This window comes from Notolepis coatsorum, assembly GCF_963971535.1.
Source record: "Notolepis coatsorum genome assembly, contig: SCAFFOLD_1041, whole genome shotgun sequence".
Taxonomy (NCBI): domain Eukaryota; kingdom Metazoa; phylum Chordata; class Actinopteri; order Aulopiformes; family Paralepididae; genus Notolepis; species Notolepis coatsorum.
This window is the reverse complement of record NW_028173657.1, coordinates 21357-45696: the sequence shown is the minus strand read 5'-3', so window position 1 is coordinate 45696 and position 24340 is coordinate 21357. Positions and strand designations below refer to the sequence as shown.

The following is a 24340-nucleotide window of genomic DNA, read 5'->3' as shown; positions in this document are numbered from 1 at the left end:
CCTCGTCCAATCAACAGTCATCTCCCGCCTCGACTACTGCAACGCACTGCTCGCTGGCCTCCCGGCCACTGCCACTAAGCCTCTTCAACTCATTCAGAACGCAGCGGCCCGCCTGATCTCAAACCTACCGAAGTCGGCCCATGTCACCCCACTTCTTAGGGACCTGCACTGGATCCCCATTGCTGCACGAATCCGCTTCAAGGCCCTCGACCTAGCATACCGTGCGGCAAAGGGAACTGCTCCCGCCTACCTCCGGTCAATGGTCTCTAACTACACACCCTCAAGACCCCTACGCTCTGCATCTTCTGGCCGCCTCAGACCTACTCCTATCCAAGCTCCGGGAGGGTCATCAAAGAGAAGTCGCCTATTCTCAGTCCTTGCCCCACAATGGTGGAATGAACTACCCACCCCAGTTAGGACAGCCGAAACACGTCCAATCTTTCGCCGTCGACTAAAGACGCACTTCTTCAACCATTATCTGAATTAAAAAAAAAAAAAAAAAACCTAACCCTAACTAACCATACTGTCATGCACTTGTCCTAATAAACTAACCTACACTGTAGCACTCAACACTTTGATGAACATTGTTACTCAGCTGATAGAGTTGTGCCCTTCCTGATGGCTTGTCGTACAGAACTTGTAAGTCGCTTTGGATAAAAGCGTCAGCTAAATGACTAAATGTAAATGAAAATGTAAATGATCACGGGACAAACTTCAAAGGCGGAGAAAGAGAGCTGAGAGAGAGCTTCCAAGCTATGGGCCCAGAACTTAAGACCCACCTCGCTCCATACCAGATTGACTTCCAGTTTAATCCCCCGAACGCACCTCACTTCGGTGGAACTTGGGAACGAGAAGTACGTTCAATAAAGACAGCCCTGTACGCCGTGCTTGGGGCCCAGACCGTGGCGGAAGAAGTCTTAATGACAGTCCTCACGGAGATCGAGGGAGTATTGAACTCAAAGCCCCTCGGTTACGTCTCAAGTGATGTAGCAGATGTCGACCCAGTCACCCCCAACACACTCTTGATGGGGCGGCTGGACCCCGCGCTACCACAGACAATGTACAGGCCTGAAGAAGCGAACGGCCGAAGAATGTGGAGGTACAGTCAAGTACTGGCTGACAAGTTTTGGAACAGCTTCCTACTCCACTACCTACCGTCTCTACAGACCCGCCAGAAATGGGTGAAAGAGAGAGACAATTTGACAGAAGGAACAGTCGTCATGATTATCGACCAGTCACTACCCCGAGCTATGTGGCCGGCTGGCCGCGTAAGCAAAGTGATCACCGGTGCCGACGGAAAGGTCCGAGCAGCCGAAGTGCTCGTCCAAGGGCGGACCTACACCCGACCCGTGGCGAGGCTAATAGAACTGCCAAGGCTCCCCGATACCATCGATGACGACCATGACCCCATGACTTTGTGAACTGACCGACCCCCTCACAGCAGACATTGAGTAGTGGACAGTGGTTAATCTGTCTCTGCTTAGCTAATTAGGTGGGACTAATTAGGGTGCGGCTGTTACAAAGGATCAGATTAAACCGAATATATATATTTATTTATTGATATATATTGCATAGTATTTGTATATCGTTTGATATCCCCTGTATATTCCTTGTACATATACACGGAATATCCCTTTAGCCCAGACCATAATAGTTAATTCTCCTATTGGACAGGGGTCCACCGGCACCAGGGACCGGCCTCCGGAGCCAGGTTCAAAGTCACCGTCAAGATGTGTCTGGACATGCCCGGCCTTGCCCAGGGATACGCGACAGAAATGAGATTGGAACTAGTTTGTTCACCGTGCGTATAAATACGGCGCAGGTGAATGTAGAAGCCCCTTACCCCCTTACCTCCGTACCCTTCGTCCTTAGTATGTTACCGATAAGTTGAAGCCTCACCCACGATACAACGTGCGGTGAAGTATGGCCTGTTTGGCCTCAGAATAGAGCATCGAGACCGCGTGCAAATTAATAACTGAATTGTCAAGAGTTTGGCGCTATACCGTCGAGTGCGACATATTTCTATTAAGTCTTTAATAGTCTATTTGTGTATAGTGTATCGTGCGGTTAGAATTCTACAGTGACCAGCATCTCCAACGCTTCCTCGTATTAGCTAGAGTTCTTATCCAGGCTGGGCCGACCGCATGGCGCTTTCACCCGAGGAGATCTAGGCGAGAACCGTATGGACATGTACACTGGATTAATCTACCCGATGACTACATAGCCCTTTGCGGCTGGAATATATTTGCTTTGGTCCTGTGATTTATGGAGCGGAGAACCAGCCAACGCTGCACGTGTTGGATTTACCCCGAGAGGAGTCAAGTCGAGTCTGCGCCCAGAGAGCCTGGGGCCGACTAGCTTTCTTCACTGTGGAGCTACAGTCTACAAGAGAACCAAGCTGTATTCGTCTGTGGATCAAGAGGCTACTGCACCGGCTTCTGTACCTGAAGTCTCCCTAGTCATCGTTGACCAGACGTCCTACTACCGACAGATCTTCTACCCCCCTTGCTGGCTTACAACCAGTGGGAACCCCTTCCAGTATCTCCCGCTATATTACCAGTGTACCATAGATATAATCCCCTAAGATTCAGGTTGTATAATTACCTCCTGCGTAACCAGAGAATGGACATTCGTTATTGATTTGCCTACGCATACTCCTTTGCCTTACAAGTGCATTCAAAGAATAATGTAAAGTATCCTATGTACCTTTTGCTCCATTAAATACTTGATTAATACCTTTGACTGGAACCGATTTCATTGTGGGAAGTGTTCATCATATTCATATATCGTGTACTGTATGGCCAGTAATTAAAGTACATAAAGCGGTAGTGGTTTAATGATACCATACTTATCAATACAGTCAGGGAATTGTACCCCTCAGTTACACTACCATTATAATACAACCTAAATAACATCATACATGTTATTCTGATAGTATGATGCTACCATTATAATACAACCTAAATAACATCATACATGTTATTATTCTGATAGTATGATGCTACCATTATAATACAACCTAAATAACATCATACATGTTATTATTCTGATAGTATGATGCTACCATTATAATACAACCTAAATAACATCATACATGTTATTATTCTGATAGTATGATGCTACCATTATAATACAACCTAAATAACATAATTTTTTAATTAAAGGAGGAGGAGGAGGAGGAGGAGGAGGAGGAGGAGGAGGAGGAGAAGGAGGAGAAGAAGAAGGAGGAGGAGGAGGAGGAGGAGGAGGAGGAGGAGGAGGAGGAGGAGAAGAAGGAGGAGGAGGAGTACGATAAGAAGAAGGAGGAGGAGGAGGAGGAGTACGAGAAGACGTTAGAACATTCGAATTCTTTATTAAAAAAAAACATTACATTTTTTCTATTCATTCTGTTTAAACCAATGGGGTTTTTCTTCACAGTTGCAGATAAAGATTAGGCTACACTAATATTATAGTATTAAAAGAAACTGATGAGTTATATTCATTAGAAAGTTGATTTAATTGATTTAGTTGGGCTGGGGCTTCTCTCTGGGCTGGGTCTGGGGCTGGAAAGTTGATTTAATAAAAGAAAAAATACTTAATTTAATCAGATTAATCACTTTATTCAAATTGAGGATTTAGTTTGAGGATATATAAAAAAAAAATAATAATAATAAGCTTGTGATTAGGCTACTTTACCACCATAATTTTTTATAAATATGTCATAACGCAATGTCATGATGTCATAACAGAATGTCATAACAGAGTGTGATGTCATAACAAAATGTCATATTTTATTAAAGGAGGAGGAGAAGAAGGAGGAGAAGCTGGAGGAGGAGAAAAAGGAGGAGAAGAAAGAGGAGGAGGAGGCAGAGGAGAAGCTGGAGGAGAAGGAGGAAGAGGAGAAGCTGGAGGAGAAGCTGGAGGAGAAGGAGGAGGAGAAGGAGGAAGAGGAGAAGCTGGGGGAGAAGGAGGAGGAGAAGGAGGAGGAGGAGAAGCTGGAGGAGAAGGAGGAGAAGCTGGAGGAGAAGGAGGAGAAGCTGGAGGAGAAGGAGGAGGAGGAGAAGCTGGAGGAGAAAGAGGAGGAGGGAGCGGTTTATAAAGGGCAAATGAGGTATTTCTGAAACAGAGAACCAAACTCAATCAATCTCTTTTGAAACCGGAACAGTTCAGGTGTTTAGTCGTCCTGTAGCACAGCAGAGTGACAACACTGCCAGGGTTAGGGGTTCGATTCCCAACGAGACCTGATGGTCTTGTTGGGCGAGCTTCGAACCAAGAACCCTGTGAGCCTCAAACCAAGAACCCTGTGAGCCTCAAACCAAGAACCCAGTGAGCCTCAAACCAAGAACCCTGTGCCCCTCAAACCAAGAACCCTGTGAGCCTCAAACCAAGAACCCAGTGAGCCTCAAACCAAGAACCCAGTGAGCCTCAAACCAAGAACCCTGTGAGCCTCAAACCAAGAACCCTGTGAGCCTCAAACCAAGAACCCTGTGCCCCTCAAACCAAGAACCCTGTGAGCCTCAAACCAAGAACCCAGTGAGCCTCAAACCAAGAACCCAGTGAGCCTCAAACCAAGAACCCAGTGAGCCTCAAACCAAGAACCCAGTGAGCCTCAAACCAAGAACCCAGTGAGCCTCAAACCAAGAACCCAGTGAGCCTCAAACCAAGAACCCAGTGAGCCTCAAACCAAGAACCCAGTGAGCCTCAAACCAAGAACACTATGATACACAGGTCTCTCTCTCTACAGTAAAGACACAGAACACTATGATACACAGGTCTCTCTCTCTACAGTAAAGACACAGAACACTATGATACACAGGTCTCTCTCTCTCACGGCTAGTGACGTCACTGGCGCGCCGGCTGTTGTGGAGGGGGGGCGGGGCATCCGCGGGGGTGCGGGCGGGCTCTCTCATTGACGGTACACAGTGTGAGAAGAGCATTTATGCAGGTGAACACCAGAAAGGCTGCTGGCCCAGATGGAATAACAGGACGCATACTTAAGTCCTGTGCTAACCAGCTAGCCCCTGTGTTCACCACCATATTTAATCGATCCCTGAAGGAGTCAGTGGTCCCTGCCTGCTTCAAGATGTCCACCTTTATCCCGGTACCGAAGAAACCCTCCCCAACAGGTCTCAATGACTACAGACCGGTGGCACTCACCTCTGTGGCCATGAAATGTTTCGAGAGGCTGGTCAAGGATCACATTTGTGCCTCCCTCCCCAGTGATATGGACCCTATGCAATTTGCATACAGGCCAAACAGGTCCACTGACGATGCGGTCTCCCAAGTACTGCACAGCACCCTCTCTCACCTGGACCGTCAGAAGGGGGGCTATGTGAGACTGTTGTTCATTGACTACAGCTCAGCGTTTAACACCATAGTTCCCACCAGACTGGTGGACAAGCTGATCGAGCTGGGTCTGAGCTCCGCTCTGAGCGCCTGGATACTGGACTTTCTGAGTGAAAGGCCCCAGGCGGTCAGGGTGGGGGGTCAGACCTCCAACACCATCACCCTGAGCATCGGGTCCCCCCAGGGCTGTGTTCTGAGCCCCCTGCTGTTCTCACTATACACACATGACTGTGTGGCCAAGTTCAGCTCCAACTCCATAGTGAAGTTTGCGGACGACACAGTGGTGGTGGGGCTGATCTCGGACAACGACGAGAAAGCCTACCGGGAGGAGGTTGAGGTACTGGAACACTGGTGCCAGGACAACAGCCTGCTCCTGAACATTGGTAAAACCAAGGAGCTGATCGTGGATTATAGGAGAGGACAGCAGGAGACACACACACAACTGAGGATAAACGGGGCTACCGTGGACAGGGTGAGCAGCTGGGGGTAAGTACCTGGGGGTCCACATCGCAGAGGATCTGACATGGAAAACACACATAGACTCAGTCGTAAAAAAGGCGAAGCAACGCCTCTACCACCTGAGACAGTTAAGGAAGTTCAGAGTATCTGGGAAGATACTCCAGTCCTTCTACTCCGGAGCTGTAGAGAGCATCTTGACTGGAAACATCACTGCCTGGTATGGAAACAGCACGGCACAGGACAAGAAGGCCCTACAGAGAGTGTTGCGCTCAGCCGAGCGTACCACGGGTATTGCACTACCACCCCTGCAAGTTCTATACAACAAGAGGTGCAAATCCAGAGCCTGCAGAATAATGAAAGACCCTCACCACCCCAACAACAGCCTGTTCATGCTGCTGAGGTCAGGCAGACGCCTGCGAACACCAGCTACTAGGCCAGAGAGACTTCGGCTCAGCTTCTTCCCCCAGGCCATCAGAGCCCTGAACACTGAACTCTCCACACACAAGCACACATGAGCACACACACGACACACACACTGTACACGCTCACACACTAGCAGCCACTTTAACATGAGCAAGCACACACTCATGCTGCACACGCCCACACTTATGGCCACTAAGGAAAGGTCACTTTAAAAATAGTATAGTATACCCGGAGATTGTATAAATTAGCATGTACAGAAAGACCCAGTGCCCAGCTAACAGTGTATTGCACTACCAAAGGACCTAGCATGTCCTCCATGCTCTGTAAATAACTTATGTACATATACCGATATGCCCTACTTTGTTACTTGTTTATTGCACAATGTTACTTGTTTATTGCACAATGTTGTTCTATTGGATTCTATGTTATTGCACATTGTTGCGGGCAAGACCACCCGCATTTCATTGTATACTTGTATGCCGTGACAAATACAACTCTTGACTTGACTCTCTACAGTAAAGACACATAACACTATGATACACAGGTCTCTCTCTACAGTAAAGACACAGAACACTATGATACACAGGTCTCTCTCTATACAGTAAAGACACAGAACACTATGATACACAGGTCTCTCTCTCTACAGTAAAGACACAGAACACTATGATACACAGGTCTCTCTCTCTACAGTAAAGACACAGAACACTATGATACACAGGTCTCTCTCTATACAGTAAAGACACAGAACACTATGATATTACACAGGTCTCTCTCTACAGTAAAGACACAGAACACTATGATACACAGGTCTCTCTATACAGTGAGACACAGAACACTATGATACACAGGTATCTCTCTCTACAGTAAAGACACAGAACACTATGATACACAGGTATCTCTCTCTCTCTACAGTAAAGACACAGAACACTATGATACACAGGTATCTTCCTCTACAAGTCTGTCTGCAGAACGTGTTGGAAAATGTGACACCTTTTTTTTTTTTTTTTTCTTTTTTTTTTATACTTCTGTGTAACATTTATGGTAAGTTGGTACATTATCCGGTTTTATTACATGGCCTTTTCACATTCGCCGAAATGCTTGATTGTGATTGGTCAATAGCCCCTGACAGCTGTGAATTATTTTTCGATAACTGACCGCTGCCATGGGCAATGCACAATAATCACTGGTGATTATTGCTTTTCGCAACTGGAGCAATCAAGCCCACTGACACACACTGCATCAGTGCAATCAGACACACCTGCCGGCTGCCGGCGATAATAATAATCACTTTATTTGGGCTGACAGAGCCACAGAACAACTGCCTCTGCATTTGATCTCGTCTTGTTGATGGTGTAAAATGAATTAGGTATATTGTTAGTAAGTTAGCCATGTAGTAAGGGATAATGTATAGCTATACTCTGTCATTGTCGCAAAATAATTGACCTTCACTGACGTTGCGAGGCGCCTCGGTATTCTAAACTCTGTGTCGGTCAATTATTTTGCGACAATGACCTCGTAGCTATACATTATTATAATGATGGTTTATGTTATGATAACAAACAGGTGTGGGATAATCTGGTTTATTGAGTGCATTTGTACAAATGGAAATTATATATTTATTTCCTTTTCAAAATTATGTAGTAAAGTAATATTATTATTGTTATTAATATTATTATTGTTGTTGTTGTTATTATGATTATTACTATTATTATTATTAATACTATTATAGGTCAAACATATAATTCATAAAAATAAAAAATAAACGTTTTTATATATATATATTTTGATTTAGATTAAATCGGACATTAAGCACCCCCCCCCCCCCCAGAGCCCAACTGGAATAATAAAAAAAAAATTAAAAGTATGCATTTAATAAAAACGTAAAAAAGAAATTGCGTGTACTTTTTTTGCGATGGAATGCTATTTTTATTAAATATTTTTTTAGTTTGGCCAATCAAAGTCGACTATACAAATCCTTGGTTTTTATCCGTTAATACATTTTTTTTGTCATAACAGAATGTCAGAACAGAATTTCATGATGTCATAATGATGTCATAATAGAATGCTATAACGGAATGTCATGATGTCATAACAGAATGTCTCAACGGAATCTTCAGTTTTGAAGCATAAAATCTCATCTCAGTATCTCAATATCATTGCGCATTTTGTAACAGGACAGGAACAGATCGACTAAAACACGTAGATTGAAGCCTGTATTTCTCAACCAAGATGAGCCTACCATTTTGCCGTGGAAAGGTGAGTGTCCACAACTGCTAGCTGCCTGTTCTACTTGAATGTGCTGCCTATCATATTAGTTTTTAATAAAAAAAATAAATTAAATAAAAAAGAAAATTCAAAATATATTTGGAGAGCCCTCTTTTATATAACTTTTCAATTTATAGCGTCTGTTTATCCGACAGGGCTGACGACTCCTATCTTCAGAACATTGAAGATAGTTGAGGTTTACAGGAAACGGATATGTTCGATAGAAGAAGTTGACTTTTATTTGGAAAAAATTCTGAATTAGCGTGATTACATCACATAATCCATGGAGGACATGTGTGCATCGAAAAGAAAATCCTTGTTTAGCCTTGCCTTATGAGTTTTGCAATTTTGTGAATGAAAAAGTAATTCCAAGAGTTGAGCCTTTTTGTAACGATACGTCTATTCAGGAAATCCCCACTGGACGAACGTGGCACAAAACAACTTTAATGCTTTATAAGACAAGCCCACAGAAAGATTCTGTTGATGCACACATCTCCTCCAGCCTTACTACACCAAGTATGGAATCTCCGATGTTTTATGTTGCTACCGTTTGTGGAGTTGAAATCAAAATGAAGGGGCGTCGAGAAGGTACAGGAAGAAATAGTTTTGATGACCATGCTTCATATGAATTTCCTAAAGGTTAAAGGAGAACTCTGGTGCGGGCATGGATGCTCATGCCTGCTTATGCCTGCTTGTAAAACACTCAGGCATGCCTCAGATGCCCATGCCACCCCCTGGACCTCCAGGCTCCAACCAGCATCGGGCACCACCATTGGGCATGCACCCACACCCACACATGGGGATGCCACCCCGGGGATACGGACCGCCCAAGTGCTGTAGTACTAAGGGTGGGCATCACCAGAGGCCCCACGATACCATATTATCACGATAGTAGAGTCACAATATTGTGATATTGCTGTTTATTACCTTTTTTCAACTGCAAATTATGTCTCCAATGAAAAACGTTGTCAACATTTGCAGCAAAAAATCTAAATGTATATATAAATTATAACACCTGTTTTTATCTAATAAGATAACGTTTGCTGTCTGTTTACCTCACACATTAATTTCTATTGCACCAAACATTTATTATTGTCATTATCTAATTTTACTTTAATTTTGGAATATTGATACTTGGCGTCAGTGTATCGATATAATATCGGCACTCAAAATATTGCGATATATCGCTGTATCGATGACCCCCCCCCCCCCCATGTAGTACCATAAATAACACATTGGGTGCCAACGACGAGAAATCTCGTTTGTTGGCCGCCATGCGTTGAGTGCCAATGATGAGAAATCTCGTTATTTAATCGTTATTTCTTTTATTAGCGATATCCATTCCATGTCATAATCAAACATTCTAGAACATTTGTGATGTCACAGTATGATGTCATGTTGTGATGTCACAGTATGATGTCATAATAGAACATTCTAGAACATTTGTGTATCTATTTAACAATTCTCTGAAGATATCATTGTGCATTTTGAAACAGGACTGAAGATATCAACTGTTAAACAACATAGATTGAAACCTTCATTTCTCAAACAAGATGCCTAGCAGTGGAAAGGTGAGTGTCCACTAGGGCTGAGCCCAAACGTTCGAACCTTCGTTCGTTACGTTGGCATTCGAATTCTAAATCAACATTCAAATCTTTTATTAAAACATTTTTTTTAATTTTTTTTTCTATTCTGTTTAAACCAATGGGGTTTTTCTTCACAGTTGCAGATAAAGATTAGGCTACACTAATATTATAGTAATAAAAGAAACTGATTAGTTATATTCATTATTAGAAAGTTGATTTAATTGATTTAGTTGGGCTGGGGCTTCTCCCTGGGCTGGGGCTGGGGCTGGAAAGTTGATTTAATAAAAGAAAAAATACTAATTTAATCAGATTAATCACTTTATTCAAATTGAGGATTTAGTTTGAGGATATAAATTTTTTTTTTATCTTTTTTCTTTTAAAATTGTTTAAGGAGGAGGAGAAGGAGGAGGAGAAGGAAAAGAAGAAGGATAAGAAGAAGCATAAGAAGAAGGAGGAGAAGACAAAGGAGAAGAAGAAGGAGGAGAAGAAGGAGGAGAAGACGGAGAATAATGAGGAGAAGGAGGAGGAGGAGAAGACGAAGGAGAAGAAGGAAGAGAAGAAGGATGAGAAGACAAAGGAGAAGACAAAGGAGAAGAAGAAGGAGAAGAATGAGGAGGAGAAGACGAAGGATAAGAAGAAGAAAAAGAAGAAGAAGAAGGGGGAGGAGGAGGACCCAGAACATCATGGTAAGATGCTACCATTATAATACAACCTAAATAACATCATACATGTTATTATTCTGATAGTATGATGCTACCATTATAATACAACCTAAATAACATCATACATGTTATTATTCTGATAGTATGATGCTACCATTATAATACAACCTAAATAACATCATACATGTTATTATTCTGATAGTATGATGCTACCATTATAATACAACCTAAATAACATCATACATGTTATGATTCTGATAGTATGATGCTACCATTATAATACAACCTAAATAACATCATACATGTTATTATTCTGATAGTATGATGCTACCATTATAATACAACCTAAATATCATCATACATGTTATTATTCTGATAGTATGATGCTACCATAATTTATAATACAACCTAAATAACATCATACATGTTATTATGCTGATAATATGATGCTACCATTATAATACAACCTAAATAACATCATACATGTTATTATTCTGATAGTATGATGCTACCATTATAATACAACCTAAATAACATCATTTTTTAATTAAAGGAGGAGGAGAAGGAGATGGAGGAGGAGGAGAAGGAGGAGAAGAAGAAGGAGGAGGAGGAGGAGGAGGAGGAGGAGGAGGAGAAGAAGGAGGAGGAGGAGGAGAAGGAGGAGGAGAAGGAGGAGGAGGAGTACGAGAAGACATTAGAACATTCGAATTCTTTATTAAAAAAAACATAACATTTTTTCTATTCATTCTGTTTAAACCAATGGGGTTTTTCTTCACAGTTGCAGATAAAGATTAGGCTACACTAATATTATAGTATTAAAAGAAACTGATGAGTTATATTCATTAGAAAGTTGATTTAATTGATTTAGTTGGGCTGGGGCTTCTCTCTGGGCTGGGTCTGGGGCTGGAACATTTATTTAATAAAAGAAAAAATACTTAATTTAATCAGATTAATCACTTTATTCAAATTGAGGATTTAGTTTGAGGATATATATATAAAAAAAAAAAAAAACTTGCTGGGTGTGATTAGGCTACTTTACCACCATCATTTTTTATAAATATGTCAACGCAATGTCATGATGTCATAACAGAATGTCATATTTTATTAAAGGAGGAGGAGGAGAAGAAGGAGGAGGAGGAGAAGCTGGAGGAGAAGAAAGAGGAGGAGAAGAAAGAGGAGGAGGAGGCAGAGGAGAAGAAAGAGGAGGAGGAGGCAGAGGAGAAGCTGGAGGAGAAGGAGGAGGAGGAGAAGCTGGAGGAGAATGAGGAGAAGCTGGAGGAGAATGAGGAGAAGCTGGATGAGAAGGAGGAGGAGGAGAAGCTGGAGGAGAAGGAGGCGGAGGACCGTGCTGGCATCCATCCAGCCAATGGTAGATACATACATACATGAATAAATACATGAATAAATACATGAATAAATACATACATACATACATACATACATACATACATACATACATACATACATACATACATACATACATACATACATACATACATACATACATACATACATACATACATGAATAAATACATACACACATGAATACATACATGAATAAATACATACACACATGAATAAATACATACATACATGAATAAATACATGAATAAGTACATACATACATACATACATACATACATGAATAAATACATACATGAATAAATACATGAATAAATACATACATACATACATACATACATACATACATACATACATACATACATACATACGCACGCACGCACGCACGCACGCACGCACGCACGCACACATACATACATACATACATACATACATACATACATACATACATACATACATACATACATACATACATACATACATACATACATACATACATACATACATGAATAAATACATAGATGGGGTTGCAGAAAGGATTAGATCATGTAGAATGACAAATTGTGTGTGTGTTTCAGAGGTTATTGAGGTCAGGTACGGGGAACTGGAGACTCTGGAGGAAGGAGGCTTTGGAGCCGTGTTTGCCGGCTATCGCGGCAACAAGCAACCTGTGAGTCATATACACACCTGGGTTGGGATCAGTTCAATGATAGAAAGTTGATTTGTATTCAAAGTCAAACATTTCAACTAGTGCTGTCAGGCGATTAAAAAAATTAATCTAATTAATTACAGGATTTGTAATTAATTAATCTAATTAATCGCATTTTAATCGCATAACCATTTTATGCCTGATATTCTATATTCTATAATCATATTTCAAATTGCATGTGTCCGGATGGCAGAATTCAGTACTGTATCTACAAAATCATCTTCCATCTATTAATTTGCTTAGATTTTTCAGGTCTGGTCAATTTGAGCATGGTGTTATTCACAGTAAAAGATAAAAAAAAATGTATTGATATTCTCATTTGGTTCATTACAATTTACTCAAAATGAAATTTTCATTCAATCAATCACCGCGCAGATTGATTGATTGAATGAAAATGTTATTAACAGATTGCAGAATGGGTACAATACAGTACGGCACACAATTGTTAAGGGGATGCAGACCAGAGAAAGACTTTCGTCTTGTTTACATCAGGGTCCCCCATTTTTAATTCATAATGAATTGTAAGTAAGGGTGCAACTTGCACCGTGCAATCCATTCTTTGTGGATCTACAGTAGCCCACAGTATTTCTGACACTGGGAATACATTCCCTGAGATTCATAGATGTCACTAGAATCAGATACCAAGAACATGCAAATGGACCATATTAAAAAAAAAAAAAATCTGTAAATGTGTATTCTACATTCTTATGGAATGAATGAGATACAAAAAAAATATTATAAAAAAAAAAAAAAAAAAAAAAAATGTGTAATTAATTTTGAGTTAATTTTCATAACGCGATAATTTGCTGTGTAATTAATTAATCTAATTAACGCGATAAACTGACAGCCCTAATTTCAACACTTTCAGGCACGAGCAGGTTGTATTATGTAGCCTATTGACAATACATGAGAATGGATGTCCCATCATTAACCCTTTCACTGCCGCACTAGCAAAAAAACGGTTAACCCTTTCACTGCGACAATACACAGAAGGTTAACCCTTTCACCGCCACACGACAGCCGGTTCGACCGTCGGTTGTGTGATAGTAAAGGGTTAACCTTCTGTCGTGTGGCAGTGAAAGGGTTAACGTGTAAATGTCAATTTTAGTTTACATTTTGAATTGATTATATTGAAAGTGAATAGACACACACACACACACACACAACGTTTGCTTGACATTATGTTGTCTAAGAGTGCTGCAGACAATAGAAGAGTGTGTTTGTGTCTGTCCTGTAGGTGGCGATAAAACGCATCCCCAAGTACGGAGTCACCACCCAGGTAGCAGACTCAAAAATGGATAAGGCCCCCCTGGAGGTGCAGCTCCTGCTGAAGGTGTCAGGGGAGCCGGGAAAGAGTGCAGCCGTAGCGCTGTTGGACTGGTACAGCCTGGAGAAGGAGGTACTGCTAGTCCTGGAGAGACCCGTCCCGTGCACCAACCTCCTCCATTACATCAACAGTAAAGGGGGGAAGCTGCCGGAGCTCCAAGCCAAGGTAGGTGGTTTGTGTTGTGTGTGCGTGTGTGTGTGTGTGTGTGTGTGTGTGTGTGTGTGTGTGTGTGTGTGTGTGTGTGTGTGTGTGTGTGTGTGTGTGTGTGTGTGTGTGTGTGTGTGTGTGTGTGTGTGTGTGTGTGTGTGTGTGTGTGTGTGTGTGTGTGTGTGTGTGTGTGTGTGTGTGTGTGTGTGTGTGTGTGTGTGTGTGTGTGTGTGTGTGTGTGTGTGTGTGTGTAGGTGTGTGTGTGTGTGCGTGCTTGCGTGCGTGCGTGTGTGTGTGTATATATAATATATATATTTCATCAACATTCGTTCGCTCTCTCTATATTTCATCAACATTCTCTCTCTATATTTCATCAACATTCTCTCTCTATATTTCATCAACATTCTCTCTCTATATTTCATCAACATTATCTCTCTATATTTCATCAACATTCTCTCTCTATATTTCATCAACATTCTCTCTCTATATTTCATCAACATTATCTCTATATTTCATCAACATTCTCTCTCTATATTTCATCAACATTATCTCTCTATATTTCATCAACATTATCTCTATATTTCATCAACATTATCTCTCTATATTTCATCAACATTATCTCTATATTTCATCAACATTATCTCTCTCTATATTTCATCAACATTATCTCTCTATATTTCATCAACATTATCTCTCTATATTTCATCAACATTATCTCTCTATATTTCATCAACATTATCTCTCTATATTTCCTCAACATTATCTCTCTATATTTCATCATCATTCTCTCTCTATATTTCATCAACATTATCTCTCTCTCTGTTTCATCATCATCTCTCTCTGTGTTCCAGGTCTTCATGAGGCAGCTGGTTCTGGCTGTAACAGAGGTCCATTCTAGAGGAGTTCTGCACGCGAACATTAAACTGGCTAACATCCTGGTACAAACCGGTTCTGACATCCCGCGCCTCAGGCTCATAAACTTTGGCATGATGGACTGTATACGGATTTTACAGGTATGCTGCTCTGTTCTGTTCTGAACCTTCACCACCCCTCTCTCCATCCTCTGTTCTGTTCTGAACCTTCACCACCCCTCTCCATCCTCTGTTCTGTTCTGGCCCTTCACCACCCCTCTCTCCATCCTCTGTTCTGTTCTGGCCCTTCACCACCCCTCTCTCCATCCTCTGTTCTGGCCCTTCACCACTATCTCTCCATCCTCTGTTCTGTTCTGAACCTTCACCACCCCTCTCTCCATCCTCTGTTCTGTTCTGAACTTTCACCACCCCTCTCTCCATCCTCTGTTCTGTTCTGAACCTTCACCACCCATCTATCCATCCTCTGTTCTGTTCTGAACCTTCACCACCATCTCTCCATCCTCTGTTCTGTTCTGAACCTTCACCACCCCTCTCTCCATCCTCTGTTCTGTTCTGGCCCTTCACCACCCATCTCTCCATCCTCTGTTCTGTTCTGAACCTTCACCACCCCTCTCTCCATCCTCTGTTCTTTTCTGAACCTTCACCACCCCTCTCTCCATCCTCTGTTCTGTTCTGAACCTTCACCACCCCTCTCTCCATCCTCTGTTCTGTTCTGAACCTTCACCACCCATCTCTCCATCCTCTGTTCTGTTCTGAACCTTCACCACCCATCTCTCCATCCTCTGTTCTGTTCTGAACCTTCACCACCCATCTCTCCATCCTCTGTTCTGTTCTGAACCTTCACCACCCATCTCTCCATCCTCTGTTCTGTTCTGAACCTTCACCACCCCTCTCTCCATCCTCTGTTCTGTTCTGAACCTTCACCACCCCTCTCTCCATCCTCTGTTCTGTTCTGAACCTTCACCACCCCTCTCTCCATCCTCTGTTCTGTTCTGAACCTTCACTACCCATCTCACCATATCGTTCTCTCTCTCTCTCTCTCTCTCTCTCTCTCTCTCTCTCTCTCTCTCTCTCTCTCTCTCTCTCTCTCTCTCTCTCTCTCTCTCTCTCTCTCTCTCTCTCTCGTTCTCTCTTCATATTGTTTTCTCTCCCTGTCTCTCTTCAGGAAACGGTGAGTACATTCCTCCAGAGTTCTATCGCAAGCCTTATTCCTTCACAGCAGTGGGGCTCACTGTGTGGCAGTTGGGGGTGGTACTGTACCTCATGGTGCATGGTGGCTTCCCCTTCAAGTCGTGTCAAGTAGGCCCCTTGATCGCCCTTGATCGCTACATTCAGGACACGCTATCCGAAGGTAAGGCACACGCACGCACGCACACACGCACGCATGTTCTCAGGCTGTTGACTGGGCTGTTAACCTGCTCTTATTGCTACTTTTCTGCCTACTTGCTATGTTGCTAATACTGGAATTTGTGCAAACTTTACTGGAGCACTTAAGCACTTATATAGTTGCTCTGGATAAGAGCTTAACATGTAAATGTACATGCAGACATATTACACACAGCAAAGATGTTCACCAAAATCTCTCTCTCTCTCTCTCTCTCTCTCTCTCTCTCTCTCTCTCTCTCGCTCTCTCTCTCTCTCTCTCTCTCTCTCTCTCTCTCTCGCTTGCCCTCCAGGATGCAAGGATATGTTGCGGAAATGTCTATCCGAAGGCCCTGCAGACCGGCCAACCTTAGAGGACATGTTGCTGTACCCCTGGCTCCAGCTGGAGGTGACAGTGGCTAAGAAGGTAGAGCAGTCGTCTGGCAATCCGGAGGTTCCCGGTTCGATTCCCGCTCCTCCCGGGCAGAATGTCGATGTGTCCAGCGAGCAAGACACTAAGCCCTTAATTGCTCCCGATGAGCAGGTTGGCACCTTGAATATTTGCCTCTGCCGTTGGTGTGTGGCTAAGGAGTTAGAGCAGTCGTCTGGCAATCCGGAGGTTCCCGTTTCGATTCCCGCTCCTCCCGGGCAGTGTGTCAAGTCCAGCGAACCTTGAATATTTGCCTCTGCCGTCGGTGTGTGAATGTGTGAGTGAATGGGTCAAATGTGAGTAACAAATTGTAAAGCGCTTTGGATAAAAGCGCTATAGGGTCCTACTAATCACCACAAAGTACCAGAAAAAATACCATAAAGTACCCCAAAATACCCTAAAATACCCCAAAGTATACAAAGTACCCCAAAGTGTACCCCAGAATACCCCAAAGTACCCCAAAGTATACCCCAAAGTACCCTAAAATACCCCAAAGTATACCCTAAAATACCCCCAAAGTACCCCAAAGTACCCCAAAATACCCCAAAGTATACCCCAAAGTACCCTAAAATACCCCCAAAGTACCCCAAAGTACCCCAAAATACCCAAAAGTACCCCAACGTATACCCCAAAATACCCAAAATTCTCCAAGGGCCACAGAGAAGTTGCAGAGCAGGATATCTTCATCTCCGGTCAGAAATTACAGGTAGTATCAGAATATAAGTATTTAGGATTACACATAGACCCAAACCTTAGCTTCAAAAATCACATAAAAAAAGTCTGCAATAAGGTAAAGTTCAGCCTATCAAACTTTCAAGTACATAAGAAACTTCCTTTCAACTGAGGCAGCAAAGCTATATTTTCATTCAATGGTTCTTTCCCACATTACATACTGTTTGATAACCTTGATAACCATCACTCACATTCTAAAAAAATATAATCTACTCAGTTGGGAAAAACCTGACTATATCAAAACGTCTGTCTAGTTTTTAAAATAAAGTGGATTGGCTCCTCCTCCTTTGTCCGGTTTCATCAACCTCAAGTCTCCCTCAACCAGGAACACTAGAGGTTCTTGCGGCAAGGGGGGACTGTACAATCCCTTTACAAAAAGTGTATTTGGCCAGACCGTCTTTTCATACAGAGCATCCCACCAATGGAACTCAATTCCTCAAACAATTAGTGTGTCCACATCATATCATTCATTCAAGTGCAGGGTTAGGGAATGGCTCATTGAAAACCAGCATTGTCAACACTGAGGTGTCTGTGTGTGTATGTGTGTGTGTGGATATGGTGCGTCTGTCTATGTCTGGGTCTCTTAATATGTCATGATGTGCTCTGTCCTTGTGTCCATGACTGTATTGTGACCTGTATCCCTATTGTATGTCTATGTGCTTTTGTTGTGTTTTTATTCTAATGTTATTTATCTTATTTTAACCTTTTTTTCACACAGGATTTTAGCCTGTACCTTCTGGCAGGGGGACTGCCAAAGGAAATTTGCCTTTTGGCTAAAATTGGGTGCATTTACATTTGTAAAATGTTTTATTAATGTACACTGTCCCCCTTGATCAAATAAAGTAAACCTAAACCTAAAGTACCCTAAAATACCCCAAAGTACCCTAAAATACCCCAAAGTACCCCAAAATACCCCAAAATACCCCAAAGTACCCAAAAATACCCCAAAGTACCCTAAAATACCCCAAGGTACCCTGAAATACCCCAAAGTACCCCAAAATACCCTAAAGTACCCCAAAATACCCCAAAATCCCCCAAAGTATACCCTAATATCACAAAGTATCACAAAATACCCCAAATAACCTCAAAGTTCCCCAAAGTATACCAATACCTCAATGTACCCCAAAATACTGGCTCAGAGGTAGAGCAGTTAATTTTTGTATATTATAATCTCCAAATGTAATAACGTCTGTATTGATTATTTTTTCTACTGTTGTCTCTTTTCTTCTATCATTACTGGAATTTGTTAAAAAATGTTATACTGTTCTGTTATTATTGTTGTTGATGTTATTGTTGAAAATCGAAAAAAAATAAAGATTTGGAGATTAATAATATAGTAGTAGTAGTAGTAGTAGTAGTAGTAGTAGTAGTAGTAGTAGTAGTAGTAGTAGTAGTAGTAGTAGTAGTAGTAGTAGTAGTAGTAGTAGTAGTAGTAGTAGTAGTAGTAGTAGTAGTAGTAGTAGTAGTAGTAGTAGTAGTAGTAGTAGTAGTAGTAGTAGTAGTAGTAGTAGTAGTAGTAGTAGTAGTAGTAGTAGTAGTAGTTTATTGTCACGAATAAAGTACAGGTACATTACAGTGAGATGCTTGGTTCATACTAGGGGTGTAACGGTACGTGTATTCCAGGGGCGGATCTAGGATTGTAGGAGATCCGGGGCTTAGCCCGGATAGGATTTTTTTTTACTTCGACACCACAACCTTTAACTTATACCACCACCTTAAAGCGGACCAAAGGCACTAGAGAACACTTAAATTCACACCCTTTAATTAATGAAGCAAACAATAATAATAATTAATAATAATAATAATAATAATAATAATAATAATAATAATAATAATAATAATAATAATAATAATAATAATAATAATAATAATAATAATAATAATAATAATAATAATAATAATAATAATAATAATAATAATAATAATAATAATAATAATAATAATAATAATAATACACTGTATTTGTATAGCACCTTTCATACAAGAATTGCAGCTCAAAGTGCTTCACAGCAGTAAAAAAAGACAGGCATAAAATGAGCACAACATTGGCAGATCAAGAGCAATGCATAAAGTGCAGACAAAGCATAAAATAGATAGCAGCTAAATAGACAAAGTCAAGGTAAGACATAGAACATTAAATGACATCGTTTTTCATATTGGGATCCAAGATCTAGGGTTAACTCGCCGAACGTTGAGCGCCAGGACCCCCGAAAACCAGAGTATAGTCAGGTTTTCATCGCTGTTTCTTTTATTCGATATTTCCATTCATAAAGACATGCCGGCAGCCTGTGTTATCACTGGGGATGGGTCTGAGATCTCAAAAGTCCAATACCGCCGCCTAACGCCTTGCGGCCGCTATTGTACTCCATTTGAAACGATGTGGCTTGGTGTCTGGGCCGAGCTGCGGCCTGCGGGCGGGGTCTAACTACTCGGTCAAGCCAAACGCTTATATAACGCATGCATCGACAAGGGTCGGGTTCATGTTCAATGCTGGATTACGTTGGCACCTTGATCGACATCACTACTTGGAATGGCGATCAGATAATTGGAATATTCTTTTCGGGACAGATCCTGGTCAAGGTAAGGACTATATGGTATCAATATTGCGTTGATCCAAAAATACCTTCATGCTGATCGCGGCGTATGTGTGTGTGTGGCGTGTTCCCTTGGTTGCGATCAAAGCACGGAGGGGCGCCCCCCCCCCAACCCTTCATGCATCCATGATAAAAACAATACCGATAATCTAAATTTGATTTGAGAACAGTAGCTAGTCCAGGGAAGAAACGATAACGCGTTTACTAGAATACACGTTGCCGGCCATTACGAAGCATTTTGGAAATGACACCAGACCACCCTGAAACTACACTCATATTCACGACGGTATAAAATGGAAATGTATGGATGGAAAAATGATCTGTTTTTTGCATCTTGACCAGAAGAAACTCAATGACAATCAACTATATTATTAGATCCATAGCTATAATATATAATATAGCTTTAGGCCTGCAAACACAGCCACGTATCCCCATGTTAAAAGGCGCTGGCCTTTCAACAGTAACAGTAAACAGCGCCATCTGGCGCTGAAAGTGTTATTAGGCATCTTTGTTTACGGTTTGATTATCACTGATACAAAGTAAAATAGTGCAGTGCAATAAAATAGTTAGTAAAATAGAATAAAATAATGCAATAGTGCATTGCAATAAAATAGTTATCATCGTATTTTTTCGGGAGGCCGGTAAGCAGTGCATTACAGTAGTCGAGTCGGCTTGAGATGAAGGCATGGATCTGGTTTTCAGTGTCCTTTTGATTTATAAATGGCCGTACTTTAGCTATGTTTCTAAGGTGGAAGAATTATGTTTTTGTCAACTTGTTGATTGTGATTTAAAGCTTAGGTCTTAGTCTACCATAACACCAAGACTTAACTCACTCAAATACAGTTAGCAGCTGGATAGACTACAGATGGAAATAAGCTTCTGCTAAATCTGGTGCAAACTAATTTTCATGTAACAATGATTAATTGTCCAAAAATAATAATATTAATTATAAAAAATAAAATAAAATGTAAGTAGATTCTGAGCTTTTCAGAAAACATTCAGGGCTTGAGCCCAAGTAGCCACCCCCTAGTCCCGCCCCTGGTGTATTCGTCCCGTGAATTTACGGTACGGCCGTCACGGTGCGGTACGCGCACCCATGCAACGAATACGCCCCACAGCGCAAACACCCACATGCAGGCACTCGCGAGGTCCGTGCGAGAACAGCGCGTGTGGACCGAGTCAGACTTCAGAGCGGTGAAAGTGCACGGAGGAGAAAGGCACATTTACAATTGGAACAGCTGCAGGGTCATTACAGTTTTCTTTTGTTTTCTTGTGCGCCCAATAACGTTAACCAAATGAAACCAATGGAAAGAAAGTTAAACACACATGCGTCGCCGACACACACACACATGCGCCAACAAACAGATCAACATTCTCCCCTGCGGCCCGCCGGACTCACAGGCGCACAATCAAATAAAAAGAAGAAACCTACTTTTCCGGACAGATCATCTGAGCTCCACTGTGTTTAAATCCAAATAATCCTCTGCCATTGTTGTAATATGTCATCTGTTCTCTAGTTCAGTCTGGTCGTGAAGTAAAATTCTCTCTGGAAGTGAAACTGAAACTTAGCAAGGATAAGTTTAAAGGGGCAGTAAGCAAGTGGATGCCTGAACACAGAATGACACCAGTAAAATTACCACGGCAAGCCTATAGAAAAGTATTCTATTTAATAATAATAATTATAATAATTATCATAAATATAATATATAAATATTTTTCTTTTAAAGTACAAACAAATTATATTAATAATAATTATTATAAATATTTTTTTTCTGTTGTACCGAACTCGTACCGAACCGTGACCCCAATACCGAGGTATGTACTAAACCGTGGCTTCTGTGTACCGTTACACCCCTAGTTCATACACATACAGCTCATTTTAGTAATATTCCACAATTATGTCTGTGCCATGATAGTAATAATGGCACAGACATAAATTCACACCAACATGCGCATTTGTTGATACATGCAGGACTAAAAGTCTTGAGACAGATGTATCGAGTGAGTCATTCATTAGCGAGGATCAGGCACGTGCACACATAGAGGCCAAGGGGTGCCTGAGCACCTGCCTTTTTTAGCCTCATCAAAAAAGTGCCCTTTTTGAAAAGATTTTTTTTTTTTTTTTTTTTTTACAGTTACGCATATAGACTGCCCTTCCAACTGAAAAATGTCAGGATAGAATAAAAATATTAGGTAAAGAGAGAGAGATGCCCCATATTCCATTGCAGTTTCCACGGCCTCCTCAGCGTGCCTCTCCGCGGACCTATATATTTTATGCATAGCGTGGGTGGTGATGATGATGATGATAGAAACCGCTGTTGAATGCTGGTATTACACTCATTGAGGGACACGAAGAAGTCAAGTCCGATGGGATTTGGGAATCTCAAATACAAATCGGGATTGGAATAAAAAATGCATTTATATTAAACAATACAGAATATACAGCACTTCTTGGGGTCTGTAGGGTAAGCACTTATTCCCTCCCCCCTGAACATTTATGGAGATGTATGGGCCTTTTAAGTCAGTGATAAAAGTGTCTTTCAAGGATAAGTGAGCTCCTGCACTGATTATTATAGTTCAATATTCAATATTTGATCACCAAAAACCCCCCAAAAGCATAAAAAGGGGTCCCACCGCCCGAAAAGGGGCCTTAAAAATCGTGCTTGCGCGCTATGCTCGCTCGGTTAATATATACACACAAGTGTAGTGCCCTTTTCAGCCTTTGAGCACCTGCCCCTCTAAAGTCCTGTGCACGTCCCTGGCGAGGATGCTACAATATATTTTTCAATTGACAAGTCTGAGTCCTCGTCTGCACCTTCCGAGTCTGAATGCAGTCAATGCTCGAGTCCAACTCCAAGTCCGCGCCATCAGTGTGTAACCGAGGTACCGCAGTTAGTAAACGGTACTGCAAGTTAAACTCACTCCCCAGAGGCATCCAGACCCGGAAGCAAGAGGTGGATCCACCTCTTGGTGCAGTGGTCTGTGCTGTCGGCCCCGGTACAGAGAGACCGGGGTTCAATTCCCACTCAGGGCGATCCCTTAACAGGTGTCGAACGAAATACACAACGCAGTTAAGATCACACCGGCTACATGTGCTCAAGTCCAAGTCGAGAGTCATTTGTCTACCAGAAATAACAACAGAGGTATACATCGTTTATTTCAGAGTGATGTTGTCTCTGTTTCCTATGTTGTCAAATCCACACAACGAGTTCACTTTATGCCTATAGAGAATGTTTGGTTTGGTTTCAAATCAATACATGTAATGGCAATACAATCAATCTAATGTAATCATTCTTTTAGCAAGATTTCATATCCACAAATCCAAATGCAATCCATTCTTTGTGGATCTAGCCCCAGAGTTTCACACAGCCAACCACATGTCTTATGACAGTAAAGGTGCTATAGATAACATTCAGCCACTAGATGTCGCATTAGAGCAGCAGCATGTCCAATCGGGTGCATTCCATGCGGGTAAATGGGAGGTAGGGAGGGGATACATCCCTGCAACATGTAAACAACAACATTTATTTTAGACCCGCAAGAATATTTTAAATAATAAATTCTTTATTCACAATTTTTTTTTTTAAAGGTTCCTCTCTTACACACTTGCTATTGTGCCATTGGTTTAGATACCGCATGCTAATGGTGGCACTCGTGCCTAAGGTTGCTGACCCCTGTGGTGTGGAGGATGAACAGCACCAGGGGGCTCACACAGCCCTGTGGTGTGGAGGATGAACAGCACCAGGGGGCTCACACAGCCCTGTGGTGTGGAGGGTGAACAGCACCAGGGGGCTCACACAGCCCTGTGGTGTGGAGGATGAACAGCACCAGGGGGCTCACACAGCCCTGTGGTGTGGAGGGTGAACAGCACCAGGGAGCTCATACAGCAGTTTGTCACAGGGGAGGAGAGAGTGTTATTGATCGGGCTCTGTCACTGAGAAAGGAGTGGTACCAGTGAATGAGGTGTGGGTCTGTCCAATGTTTGCATTTAGGCTAACAGGAGGTGTGGTTGGATTGTGTCAAAGGCAGACGAGAAGTCCATGAACGGCTCTTGCGTGTGTTTTTTGTCACAGGAAAGATTTGCC

At 42.0% G+C, this 24340-nt stretch overlaps 1 protein-coding gene across 1 annotated transcript; it reads left to right on the top strand.

Moving 5' to 3' along the window:
- Window positions 1-9181: 9181 nt before the first annotated feature.
- On the top strand, window positions 9182-23990 carry LOC311247734 (serine/threonine-protein kinase pim-2-like; the record flags this gene model as incomplete). The annotated part of the gene is made up of 7 exons (XM_084338738.1): window positions 9182-9320; window positions 12661-12752; window positions 14029-14283; window positions 15117-15249; window positions 16303-16488; window positions 16850-16926; window positions 23919-23990. 7 exons carry the CDS (start codon window positions 9182-9184, stop codon window positions 23988-23990), a joined length of 954 nt encoding a protein of 317 aa, XP_084194864.1.
- Between the last annotated feature and the right edge of the window lie 350 nt (window positions 23991-24340).